This window comes from Canis lupus, chromosome 31 (assembly GCF_003254725.2).
Source record: "Canis lupus dingo isolate Sandy chromosome 31, ASM325472v2, whole genome shotgun sequence".
NCBI lineage: Eukaryota > Metazoa > Chordata > Mammalia > Carnivora > Canidae > Canis > Canis lupus.
Window position 1 is genome coordinate 13,004,586 of NC_064273.1, and position 14,202 is coordinate 13,018,787.

The 14,202-nt window shown below is 35.5% G+C and overlaps 1 protein-coding gene across 5 annotated transcripts in view; it reads left to right on the top strand.

The window, feature by feature from the left end:
• Positions 1-14,202, top strand: part of USP25 (ubiquitin specific peptidase 25) — a 137,247-nt gene that overhangs the window by 25,058 nt on the left and 97,987 nt on the right. For all 5 annotated transcript variants that reach the window (XM_025450072.3, XM_035709188.2, XM_025450073.3 and 2 more), the window contains exon 3: positions 2,229-2,373. In XM_025450072.3, the coding sequence (XP_025305857.1) occupies positions 2,229-2,373 (145 nt within the window). The remainder of the gene's footprint in view (positions 1-2,228; positions 2,374-14,202) is intronic.

Sequence of the window (14,202 nt, forward strand, 5' to 3'; positions counted from 1 at the left end):
TGTGTGTGTGTGTGTGTGTGTGTGTGTCATGAGTAAATAAATAAAATCTTTAAAAAAAAAGCCGTATCTCAGTTTTTATGATTATGACATTTAGATGATTGCCAGTCCTTTCTTTATTCTGGTAAATATGACTCAGTCACTCCAAGGTGTTTTCAGAAAGTGCCTTTACCATTCTATATATCTGAGTGTGGGGCTATCCCCATTACCTTGTCAAGTTTGGGGAATTTACTTTTCCTGTTTTAACCTGGGAAACATGTAAAATATGTTTAGTTAAATGAACATAAAGGATTAATCAAATTACCTATTATCTACATTTTCTTTGAGGTAAGTTGTGTGCTACTTTTGTTTTTGATTTTTTAAACTTTGGTTTCAGTTACCAGTAGTTGTTCGTGGTGATGGTGGGGGCAATGTACTTAAACTTTAACCATTTCCCATTATACATTTGTAAGATGCTTAGTAATGAGTTGACTTTCTCAGTAATGCACTGCCAAGGAATCTACTTTTGGGAATGTCACTGATTTCAGTACTTTTATTTGAAGAATCTATTTTTAGCCTTCCAAAGTAAGTGATCTTTATGTTGTGTAAATCCCTGTTGCATTCAGTTTATTGTTATTATATACGGTAGTATATAAAAAGCACTTTAGCACATTTCTTGGCACATACTAAGTGGTCAATAAATGTAGCCATTGTTATTGCAAATTATTTCACAACTATTTTACTTTTCAAGCTGTAGATTATATTATATGCGTATTTTTGGTGAGTCATTTAAGAGTATTATAATGACTGTGATATAAAGTTTTAAAGCAGTGGTACTTTTCCAACTGCACTCTTACTTTTTTTTTCTCTCTTCCCTGGCTAACTAGAACTGGAGTTGGGGTGGGTTGGGAACCTCATTCTTCCATTCCAGTTGCTCAGGTTTCACATCTTGTAATCATCCTGATCTTTCTTTTTCTGTCACCTCCCACATTTAATGTGATAGCAAATAATGTTGGACTCTCTGCTTTAGCCCTTTCTCTTCTATAATCTATTCTCAACACACAGCCAGAGTGATCCTTTTAAAATGTAAGTCATACCATGTCATTTCTGTCCAAAACCCTCCACTGACTTCCTATTACCATCTCTGTGTATGCTAAAGTTCATGAGGCCTGCATAGTCTTAGGTGTTCTGGCCTTCTGTTACAGAGATCGCTTCATTATTAGTATCTGGGTTTCCTAATGTTGTTTCAATTAGTTGTCCCAGAGCTAGTGTTATATTTATTATTAACTCTACAGAGAATATAGATAGAACTGGTCATGTCTCTTATCATTATTGTGCTATTAAAAATATTTTTGGTTTTCTAGCATCTGCTTTCTTCTAAATTAACTTCAGAATAATTTTGCCCAGAAATGCTTTTGATGAGAACTCCATAAAATGTATATACTTGGGATCCCTGGGTGGCGCAGCGGTTTGGCACCTGCCTTTGGCCCAGGGTGCGATCCTGGAGACCCGGGATCGAATCCCCCGTTGGGCTCCTGGTGCATGGAGCCTGCTTCTGTCTCTGCCTCTCTCTCTCTCTCTCTCTTTCTCTCTGTGTGACTATCATAAATAAATAAAAAAAATTTAAAAAAATGTATATACTTAATTTGGGTATGATTGTCACCCAATCATCTTAGGTATGATTGTCATCCTATGATAGGATTGAGTATTTCTGTCCAATTCTGTGTGTCTCTCTGTACTGTCAAGCTTCAGAATGTTTTGCTGTTTTCCACCTACAAGTCTGACATTTGCTTAAGTTTGCTACTAGATATGCATTTAGCATCCATATTAAAGGGAATATCTTTTATAGCTCTTCTTTGCAGAGGTACTGTTTCAAATACTCATTTTCATCCTTTTGTATACCAAGTTCCAGAAAACATTTTTTTAGTTTATTTGTTTAGAAGCATAAATTCTGTGATTGACTTTTGTTTTTTTTTTTTTTTGATTGACTTTTGTTAAGGAGAAATGAAAATAATTGGATATGAAGAAATTATAGAATTCTTAGATCAGTAGTCTAAATAGAAAAAGGAATTTTAGTTGATAGAATGTACTTTGTTTATGATCAGTTTATAAAATTAGGATCACATAGAATGATTTCAAATCTGAAAGTGAATTTTGCTATTCAGTATTAGTTGTTATGGAGAAAATTAAATCATGTGAGAATATATGGAGTTATTCTAAAATGTTTGATGTTCTGTTCTTGATATTTGAAGGATAGTAATGGAAACTTGGAATTAGCAGTGGCTTTCCTTACTGCAAAGAATGCCAAGACCCCTCAGCAGGAGGAGACAACTTACTACCAAACAGCACTCCCTGGCAACGATAGATACATCAGTGTGGGAAGCCAAGCAGACACAAGTAAGTTTATTTCTCTTTCTCAATGCTTTAATAAGAATGTAATGAAAAACTTCCTTGGGAATATATTAATTTTGTTTAAGCAGAAGCAAAGGACAAAGACTACTTGACTTTAACCTTGATTCTTTTTAGTGTAGTTGCAAAGAGTATACATTTTTATTAGCTGCATCAGTGTTTTCTCCAGTTCAGGTATAAAAGATTGTATTTAAGTTATATATCCTTTCATAGAGCGTTTTACTTAATACTCAATTGTACTCAAATACAGAACAGCTATAGGTGTTATTCATGAAAGAAACAAACATTTCCAGGATTTTACAAGGGCACAAACATTTCTTTTGGCTTTTAAGTGTTGTTAGAGGCCTTAGTACTATTTTTGAAGGGGAGCTATTATTTCTTTTTTTTTTTTTTTTAATGTTTTATTTTTTTTTTAAATTTTTATTTATTTATGATAGTTAGAGAGAGAAAGGGAGGCAGAGACACAGGCAGAGGGAGAAGCAGGCTCCATGCACCGGGAGCCCGATGTGGGATTCGATCCCGGGTCTCCACGATCGCGCCCTAGGCCAAAGGCAGGCACCAAACCGCTGCGCCACCCAGGGATCCCATTATTTCTAATTATTGATAGGTTTTCCACTTAACAGAATTTTCCTTCCCTCAATCCTTGCCCCTCCCCAAAATGAAGATTTTAGAAAAACGTTTATTACCATGTAACAAAGTAAGCATACATACATACGCACACAGACATACACATATATACATACATATGGAAAGTTTTATGTGGGATATGACTTTTTCTTTATAGTGTGAATAGTTCATGCTTATATATAGTACTGAGTTTTTCAAAATACGTTTAGTTTCCTCTATATCTCATTATGGTGTAATAACTACACCATGTAAAATGTATTAATTTTATAAAATAAAAGATATTTATGCATTCTGTATTTGAGAAGTTTGATTACTAACTTGTATTTGAAGAGAATTTCTGATTTTTTCTTTAAAAGATTTTATTTTTAAGTGGTCTCTACACCCAGCATGGGATTCAAACTCACAACCCTCAGATCAGGAGTTACCTGCTCTACTGACTGAACCAGCCCCTCTGATATTGTTTACAGACTTTCTCAAATTTAAGAAACAACTAGGAAGAACAAATTCATATGGTTGTTTTAAGTATTGTCAGTAAAGATTATTTTAATGCTTTTTAAAATATTTTAATTTTGTATTTTCAGGGTAATCTTAATATTTTTGTTCACAAATGATCTTATGTCAGCCAAAGCTGAAATACTCTTAAGCTCACATAGGTAATAAGTGATGGAAGAAGTTTTATTTATGTGAGACAGACCCAGTTGTTTATGTCTAAGTTCAAGACAAATTGTGGTTTGGACCCTATCTACATCTTTAACTTCATTTTCTGTTGTTTTCCTCTTCTCACTTTATACTGTGATAATTCAGAGTGGTTTGGAGTTCTTATCCACTCAGTGTTATTTAATTTCTTTGGTCTTTACACTTGTTGTTCCTTCTGTCTACAATCCCCTGTAGCCTCTACACCCTAGCCTAATTACCTTCGGTGTTGTAAGATTTAGTTCAGGAGCTTCTGACTTTAGAATATTTCTCCTGGCTTCTAGATTGAAGCAAGTGCTTCTCTAGCACTCAGAGTATACTTGGGTCTTAATGAGTACTGTGCAATTTTGAAATTATTTGCTTGTGCCTTTCTTTCTTACCAAACAGGAAGCATAACAGGGCAAAAGACCATTGATCTTCCTACCCTCATGCTAGAATAGTTTGCATCGTTTCTCAGAAAGTTTCATTGAATTATTTTTGATAATATGTCTAAAAAAAGCTGTTTCAGAACCAATGAAAAGGAATGGGCTTGAAAAGCTTGTTGCAAGAAGTTAGAAAAAAGAGAAGTAGCATAAATAGAGGAGGAATTTGTATGTGAGAATAATACCTATCTTTCAAGGTCCTGAGACTTGGGGGAAAATAAAATTAGGTAGAGAAAGGAGAAAACGTTTTTGACTGAAGGCAATTGGTTAAGGTGAAGGAAACAGGAAATTGACTAACATGGTTCACTGTTCTAGTGGAAAGGATGACAAGATTTTAGACTGAAAGCTGTGAATTCTTAATATAGATGGTGGATTTTGTGACATGAGGTAGTATATATAAGTAGGTAAGGGAATTAGGACTGTAAGACACTTTCCTAAATACTTTCTTATTTGCTCTGTGAGAGTCAGCAAGTATTGTTTAAGCCAGATGTTAATACCTGTTCAAGACTTTTGACAAGGAATAGTGAAAATGGTCTGGACAAGAGAGATTTGAATAGATGCTCTTAGGGAGAAGGCAACCTCATTTCAGAAGATGTGTGTCACATATGAATAAGATTAAAAATTGTGTGTGTGTGTGTGTGTGTGTAGCTCTTCAAAAATATTCATTAAGTAGTTTTTAAATAAGATTTATTTATTTAAGAGAGAGAGAAATATCTTGTGCTCATGCAAATGCAGGGGAGAGGGAGAGAGAGAGGGAGAGACAGTCCCAAGAGGTCTCCACATTGAGTGTAGAACCCAGTATGCGGCTTGATCTCATGAGATAGCAAAATTATAACCTGAGCTAAAATAAAAGCAAGAGTCAGTCTGGTCAACCAACTGGTGCCACTCATTAAAATATAATTTTCTATTTCACTTGAAAGTAATGGTAGAGAAATGGAGTTTCTGGTTCATTACAACTGATTATCATTTTGAGCAAATTGTGTGCTGTTGTGGTTTCTTTATCAGTAAAATGTGTTATCCTTCTCACCAAGGTGCTGATTTATACTTAATAATTCAGTAAGTTGGGACAGCCTGGGTGGCTCAGCGGTTTAGCACCACCTTCAGCCCAGGGCCTGATCCCAGAGGCCTGGGATCGAGTCCCATGTCGGGCTCCCTGGATGGAGCCTGCTTCTCCCTCTGCCTGTCTCTCATGAATAAATAAATAAAAAATCTTTTAAAAAAAATTCAGTAAGTTGGATGATGGGTCCATAAAGTTGTTTTCAGGTTATTGAGAAAAACCCTAAAAATATAGTGTGGTGATTATATTATAATAGTATCAACCTGGGAAAAAGTATCTGATGAGATAACAATTAAATCTTTTCCATTTAATAAATTTGTATCATATTTCATAAAGTTCTAAGCAGTACAGTTGCCTTTAGGAAATAGATTCAGCATTTAAATTTGGCAGTGTCACAGTAGTGTTAAATGGCTTAAAAGTGAAAAAGTAAGGAGATGTCATACATTCAACAGATTCTTTAAATTACTGTGCTATTAGTCCTAAGAAGAAATGAAATCTTTTGTGTTTTAATTCTTGGAAGGAGTGGTAAAACGTGAGGAGGAATGCCAGGAAATAATCACAAATATATATTCAAACACAGGTCTCTATTGAGAAAACTTACTGTAAGAGCTGCAGGAATGTGGTGTATTGGAGTAATCAGGGTGTCAAGAAGTTCTCAAGGGATTGTTTTATATAGAAAGATCCTTTCTGAGCATTTTCTTAATTTCATATGAAATATGTTGTTATTTGAAAGTTGACCATAGTTTAACTTAATTTTTTCAAATATGGCATGTTTTTTAACTTTTAAGAAATTTTTTATTCCTTCTTTTCTTTTTTAAGTATTAAATCTCTGATGGCCAGGGATAGATAAAACATAAAGCATTGCTAACTTTACATGTGCCATTATCTATTGGTTGTGGTGCTGATAGAACATCTGTATTTTGAAATAAAGTCTGTAATGCTAAGTACATAAGATCACTTGTTGACATAAGCTCTTTTACAAGGAATAAAATCCATCTTTTTTTTTTAATGACTATAAGGGGATAGCTTTTAATGGCCTATAGAAGTCACATTTGGGGATTGTGGAGAAATTTTCTGTTATGCATAACTGGGTATGTCAGAAGATAAGATTTTATCACTTTATTTGAAGATTAACACGTATTTATGAACCTTCATTTAATGTTGAAGAAGTAATTACATTTTCAATAGTTAGTAGGACTATATCCTTTTTACCTGTCATATTGAGAGAAAAAGGAAACATTCCAAGGAAAGCTTATACTCTGCATAATAAGGAATTAAGTAGTAATGTACTTGGTATCTTTTCATTGCATTTTAATTTTCCATACTCTACTGAACTCTGAGAAAAAGCCCTAATCATTTGAAGTAGTATTAGTGAAACTTTTAGGCATCTTTTTTCACTACTTGGATCTCTTATCCAGATTGGATATTGTAGATTCTTAAATGAATGCTTCCCACCTCCATCTTAAATTGGAAATAAAATTGTGTTGGAGTTTTGCAATAAAAAATATTAATGCAGAGGGGACTAGGAAACTGCAAGATATTGAGATATCATAGGTATATACTTAATAGATTCTGCTAAGTTTTTGTGTCATGACAGACTCTGTCATAGACATGTCCATGTAAGGCTTTTTGCCCAATTTGAAATCAAATAGTAATACTCTTTTCTTCATGACCATTAAGTTCTTGTTAAAACAGGAAAAAAACTGTATATGCCCACCAGAACAAGATGTGCTACAATTGAGCAATCAAAGTATGGATCAAAAGATGAGAGGGATTTGGGTAGGTAATTTCAACACAGACAGTAATGCCACATATTGCCTTAAGTTTCAGAGAAATTGGTATAAGGCATTGGAATTACTGTTAAGTGGTCAACCCCTTATAAACTTAGAATTGGTATATTTTTCCTCCAAAAGAAACTGAGTTATTAGGTAAGGATTGCATAGAAAGTGAGGTTCTGTCTTAGAACCCTGGTCTTGGTTACATTGCTTAGCCAGCCTAAAAGTGATGTAAAGCCCAAGTAATATATAGACTCAAGTCTAGGGCGTTTACCTCTGCTGAGGGTAAATTGCTTATGTTAAGCAGTTTAGGATTTTATTAATTGAATGCTAATATTTTTTCCATTCTTCAAATATGTTAAACAAGTAACTATGGATAGAAAAAAAATAATACAAAGACAGTTAAATCTCTTTTTTCCATAGAGATTTCTTTTTCTCTTTTTCTTTACCTTTTCCTTTTTTAAAGATTTATTTATTTGACAGAAAGAGAAAGCACGCAACCTGAGAGAGAGACGGAGAGGGAGAAGCAAACTTCCTGCTGAGCAGGGAGCCCAGTATGGGGCTGGACCCCAAGATTATGACCTGAGCTGAAGGCAGATGCTTAACTGACCGAGCCACCTAGATGGCACTCCATCAAGATTTCTAATTGCATAAAGCTATTTTGATGATTCACCAAAAATCAAGGTTAAGCATAAAGATGAAATGCTATAATGGTGTGAAAGTTGATCACAACCAGTTGAATGCAACTAGGCTAGGCTTCTACTCTATTCTAAGCATGTACTTAGAATTCTGTTAGACATGTACTCCAAAATGACTTGTGTAACTTTATGAATTTTCTTAAATTTTATGGCAGAATAATAGCCATAGGCTATAACTTTTGTTGACTAATATTGAATGTTAACTTCAATTTTTTTTTCGTAATCCAAGTTGGAAAACCTTAAAGTCTCTGACAGACTCAGCAATAGTTCCTTTACTATTCACTTTTTTTTTTTTTTACCAGTGCTGCTGCCATTATACTTTCAGCAGCTATTATTAAAAATAGAACAAGACCATTTAGAGCTGAGCTGTTCGATATAGTTGCCAATAGTCACATGTGGCAACTTAAATTTAAATATAAATTAATACTAAAATTTAGTTTCCTCTCTTGCCACTAGCCATATTTTCCATGTTCAGTAGAAGTCACATGTGCCTGGTGGCTACTGTATTGGACAGTGCAGATTAATAGAGTATTTCCATCATCACAGAAGGCTCTTTTGTACCTTGATGTTTGAGAGAATCTGAGTTCAGCAGTGAGAAGATTGGAAAAGTAGGAACATCTTATGAGCTGACAGGAAGCAGAGAGAGGAGAATGGAAGCGTGGGGTGGGAAACACAATTTGCATTGAGTATGTCTTCTTGCTTTTAAGTACTGTTCTTCTAATGTGATACTTCATGCTATTTGTCCTTTCACTTACTAGAAAAAATTCTGGGTGGATAAAGCATATGTTCTCTAGTCTTCTAATTAGTGCCACTGGAAGATGGCTCACTTATTTTTGTCTCTGTTCTGTAGTCTATATTTAGTCTTATTTGTTTAACAAATATTTATTGATTGCCTCATCTGTATCAGGTAGTTTTTTAGGCCACAGAGTCTCAGTTTACATAAGGGAAAGACAGACAGTAAACAATAAATAAATAATGTCAGGTAGTAGTGAGTTCATGAGAAACAGTAGAGAAGGGTAAAGGGACAAAGGGTGACAGGGATGTGGTTGGATGTCAGGCAGGGAATGTGCTGAGACAAAGAATTGGTCAGGGAATCTCTCTAGGATGAGTTCACATTTATCCAGATATCTGAATGAAGTTAGGGAGTAGACTTCGTGATGTCCGAGGCAGGTGTATCCCAGACTAGGCAGGAGCATATTTGGCTCAGGAAATGAATGGTGTGGATATCGTCATGGTGAAACAGAGTGCGTGAGGGTGAGAATGGTAGTTTTCTTATTTCTGATCTGCTGACCATCCCTTTGTTCATTTTTGCCTGTCTCTCTCTCTCTCTTTTTTTCATTCTCAGCTCCATCACTTACCAACCACATCAACCTGTCCAGTTGCCTGTCTCTCTTAAGGGCATCCCCATCCTTCTGGTAGCCCAGTGATTTTTTTTTTTTTTTTTTAAACAAGCTCTTCCTAATCTCCCAAAATAATTTAGTTTGCAGTTGTGTCAGTTTTTGTGTATTCCCTTCAGTTGCTCTTGTCTGGTATATATTATTACAACTCCTCAAACTCTTATTCAACACTTTAACTCTTAACTCTCCTAACAGTTCTTTCTACTCATACCATTCCCCCGCCTAGAAATCTTTGCTGGTGATATATATAAACTTGATTAATTGGTAGGGGGAGGGGAACGTTTTCCCTTAGGCTTAACCTTATTTGGTTAAGGAAAACAATGGAAGAATTTTTTCAAAATCTTTACATATATTGCAGTTTCAACTATATTATGGGCTAAATTGGCTTTATGGGCTAATTTGGAAGCCTCATGTCACTTAATATGCTGTTTTCATGGGAAAATGAATTATGAGTTATAAATAATGCATTGATTTGAAGTCTAATTCATTGTTAAGCTGATGACTGCCTATATTTTGGAGTAAGCAGAGAAATGTTTCAGAGTCGGTATTTAAGTTTTAATACTGAAATAATATTTCTTTGGAGAGTGAAAGATTTATTAGGTGAGTGTTATGTTTTGGTATTTATATTTCCAACTTTATAGAAAATAATCTTTTAATTTGGGCAGACTTGAAAATGCTGGAGGTTTTTGTAACATGCGATTTTTTCTAGTGTTACTCAGCTAACAGTGACAATTGTGTCCTTGAATTGTGTTCATACTTGTACTAGAGGGAGGGTTGGCTGAAACAAAGTTTGGTGTTTCATTGAGATCCTCCCTTGACACAGATATAAAAATATTCATAAGACCTTGGTATTTGGATGGAATTTTTTTTTAAGATATTTTATTTATTTGAGAGAGAGAGAGTGTGTGTGTGAGTGAGAGAGCACTAGCAGGGGGAGAGGCAGAGGAAGAGGGAGAAGCAACTCCCCCCTGAGCAGGGAGCCTGATACAGGGCTCAATCTCAGGACCCTGGGATCATGACCTGAGCTGAAGGCAAATGCTCAACCTACTGAGCCACCCAGGTGCCCCCTGGATGAAAGTTTTACAAAGGCTAAATTTTTACAGTTGAAATTAGAAATTGTTTCAGTTAGAAATTATTTATAGCCAAGCATATTCTCTGTTCCTTTTTTGAGTATAAGCATATAAGAAACTCATAGAGGGCTAGTTTTCATTGTGAAACAAATAGTTCATTACATGTTTCATGTTTTAGGAGAAATTGTGCTAACTCCAAACAAAGGAAAAACTCATGTTTAACCATTCTGTTGAAATGTGTGTGAGTAGGTTATAGTGGTCTTTGAGGATTGCCTTATTGTTTAAAATATCCTATGGAAAGAGGAGGCTTTATGAAGTAATGGGAACATCATGGAGAAAGTTATTGTAATTATAATGAAACTACAAGTAATAAACTTTCTCCATTGCTTAAAGGAAAAAGCTCCAACTTTTCAGTTAAGGACCAATAGTCTCTGATTCACCTATCTTTCTAGCATTAAAGACTACTATTGCTTATTTCTTCCTGTGCTTACACTCAATATTTCTGACACCAGAAATGTGAATTTTTTTCCACACCTCACTGATACTCTAGTACTAGTGGGGTGTCCTGTAATTCAGTTCAATTCTTACACTCTCTACCTGATGTTAACTTTAGATTCTATAAGTTAAGGGCTTGCAGTCCCACAAGACACCCACACTTTAGATGCCAGTCATATGTAGTGAGTCCGCAGGTTCATTCCATAAGTCTGTCTGACTTGGCAACAAATTGGGGGTTCTCAAAACCCCCTCTTTGAGTTTGAGAATTTGCAATAATGGCTCGCAGAACTCAGGGAAACACTTAACATGTCCTGGTTTATTTTTTTAAAAAGAATATGATAAAAGGATACAGGTGAACGGTCAGATGAAGAGGTACATAGGGAAAGGTCTGGAAGGGTCCCAGGCACTGGAACTTCTGTCTCATGGAGTTGGGGTTTGCCACCATACCAGCATGTGAATATGTTCATCAACTTGGAAGCCCTCTGAATGCTGTACTTTAGAGATTTTTATGGAGGGTTGGGCAGGTAGGCATGATTAGATTATTAACCTAATCTCTAGCCCTTCTCTCCTCCCAAAGAAAAAATTCCTCTCAAAGTTCCAAGCTTCTCACCATGGCTTGGTTTTTCTGGTTTTTCTGGTGCAGCATTCATCCTGCATCTATACCAGGAGTCCACCAGAACTCATCGTAGTAAAGCAAAAGATGCTCCTGTCACCCAGGAAATTCCAAATAATTTAGGAACTCTGTATCAGGAAATGGGTCAGAGACCAAATATTAGAAACTAAAGTTATTCCTGGCATCTCTATCACTTGTGTTGCTCTTGGAATGGATTTACCTATGCATGATTTTATTACACCATGGAAAAGATTTCATTCTAAATATTAGAAGAATGTCTACATTATAAAACAAATCAAAATTGTTGGTATCACTTGATTTACCCAAAAAAGCTTTTAATGTTGAGAAAATGTGTGCGTAGTGGTAGGAACAAGCTTTCCAAAGTTATCATTTTTGCTTGAAAAGTCTGCATTCCTCATTGGCAACACATACTCTCATTTGTTCTCCTATATAGGTGGCAGGCTCACTTTGTTTATTCTCGAGAAAATATCTGCCAGATCCTGAAGTTTGAGTAATCATAGTTTGTAGTTTTTTTTTTTTTTCCAAGTAAAAATAGTATTCCGTGAAAAAAAGATAAGCCAGTTCAATTGGCTTGCAGCTCAAGCACTGAATTAGTGTTTTCTCTTGAGCAAAAGCTTACTTTGGATGCAGCAGAAGTACTATGCATACTTCCTGTTTTGTCACATAGAATGAAAAGAATATGTAAGTCAGTGATTGAGATTTAATAAAATAAAATTTTCCCTTTTTATCAAGGATCTAAGAGAAACTGGCCTTTTTTTTTTTTTTTTTGGAATAGTGAGTATCAATAGTTGTAATACAGTACATTACTCAAAGAACTTGGTGGTACTGCCTCGATTTTTGCAAAAATGCAGTACTTTTATGCACTAAAAGGCTCCATTGACTACTCTTGGAGATCTGCTAGTAGAAAGGAAAGATTCATAGTTTTAAGATTTAAGTTTAAAGCTGTCAACCATTCTTTATTCCTTTTTGTGTGCATTTTATTTTATTTTTTTTAATTTTTATTTATTTATGATAGTCACACAGGGAGAGAGAGAGAGGCAGAGACACAGGCAGAGAGAGAAGCAGGCTCCATGCACCGGGAGCCCGACGTGGGATTCGATCCCAGGTCTCCAGGATCGCGCCCTGGGCCAAAGGCAGGCGCCAAACCGCTGCGCCACCCAGGGATCCCGCCATTCTTTATTCTTATGATGATATACTTCATTTCTCACAGCTTCAGTTATTTACAAAATAAGGTTAAAAACCTTGCCTTGTTTTTTGCATTCTTGTTGCTTGAGTTACAATTAAATCATGAAAGGTCTAATTATAAGTTGTTGCTATTTCTAAGTGAGTTTCTGCTTTAGCCAGTTTCCTTTACTTGTCAGACATGAAACAGTAAACACTCCAGATAGTTTCAAAGAAGAAATTTAATCCAGGGAGTTAGGTTCAAAAAAAAAAATCTGGATGGAGTGGAGGAGGTTCTGCAGCTTGTCCTTATGAAATGATCCCCAAATTCTTGCAGAACTGGCTAGCCAGGGAAGCTGTTCCCTCTGCCACCGTCAGGAAGGTAGTGTGACTCAGGAGGCTGTTTCTGGGACTACTGAGTTCAAAAACATACTTCTGGAGCTGCAGCCTAGAGAACAAGCAGGCAGGATTAGGTAACTGCTACTGAGCTATGCCTGAACATTGGAATGCAGAGTCTAGTTGCCCCTTCTACTCTTGACATCCTGAATCTGGAAATTGGACACTGGAATGCTGTGCGGAACAATCTGTACCTGTCCAGTCATGCTGGAGAAAAGAGCCTAAAGCAGCAGGATGGCTTTCCCTCACTTCTGCCTTCTGTATCCCCCGCATCCCCCTAATGTATCTAGCTGGTGGAACCTAAATTCTCTTCAGAACCGTAACTGTCAGTGAATTGGGAAAATAGATTTGTTTGTTTTAATCTTTCTAGCTTCTGTAGTTGAAGAAAGCACACTAGGAGGGTGAGGGAATGGAATCTGAGGGCTAATTAGTCATATCCCCCAAACTGATTTTTCTGCTTCTTTGTGATTTTCAAATTATTTATTTTTTTACTTCCATTATTCTCTCTTTACTAACTTGAGTTCTAGTCATTATTTAATGACCAAAATATCCTCATTTTTTGAGGCACATTTATGCCTTTCTAGTCCTAGCTGCTTCATCAGTTTTTAAGTTAGACTGGATGGCAACACCCCTATGGTATCTATCTATGACTGTGATCTAGGTGGACTTGGGTCTTGTAAGTAAGACTTAGGAAATCTTTGGCCTGTCAGTATATTTAGGCATGCTCCATCATTTCACTAACCTTGCTATATACTCTGTTCTGCATTTTACTTGACTAAATTTTTTTGGACCCTACTTATTACATTTTCATAGGTTTTATTATACTTCTAAAGATATTTAAAAAACACCTTCCATAGCCAGCTATTATTTCTAATATTTTTAATATTCTTTTATAAACTACTGTTCAGAGAAAAAAGTGTGGATAACAATAGAAGTAGACTTTTGAAACTATCAATATACGTTATTTCTTTCTCAATAAGTGTGGCTTATTCTTTTTGAATAACTACATATAACTCTAGAGTTAAATGGTAAAATGCAGGCATTTTATTTCCTATCCCTACCCTTTTTATGTTTCCCCTCTTGCAAATTCCTTTTACAAGATTACAAAGAAAAAATTATTTTTTAATGTCTCAAATACAAATAAAATAAATATACAGCGTATACAAGATACCTGTAAGCATAAGCCTAACCACACAAAGTTATAGCTTTTTGTCTTTCTTATCATACTGTTTTGTAATATGGCTCTTATGATAATGGGTGTATTATTGCCATCTTCTGAGTGAAGGAAATAGACCAATATATATTGGGAAATTGGATTAAAAAGGTTTTCTTGAAGGTAGTAATAATATCTGTGGCCTCTGTTCTTTGGAAAAAGAATACTTACAGCATCAA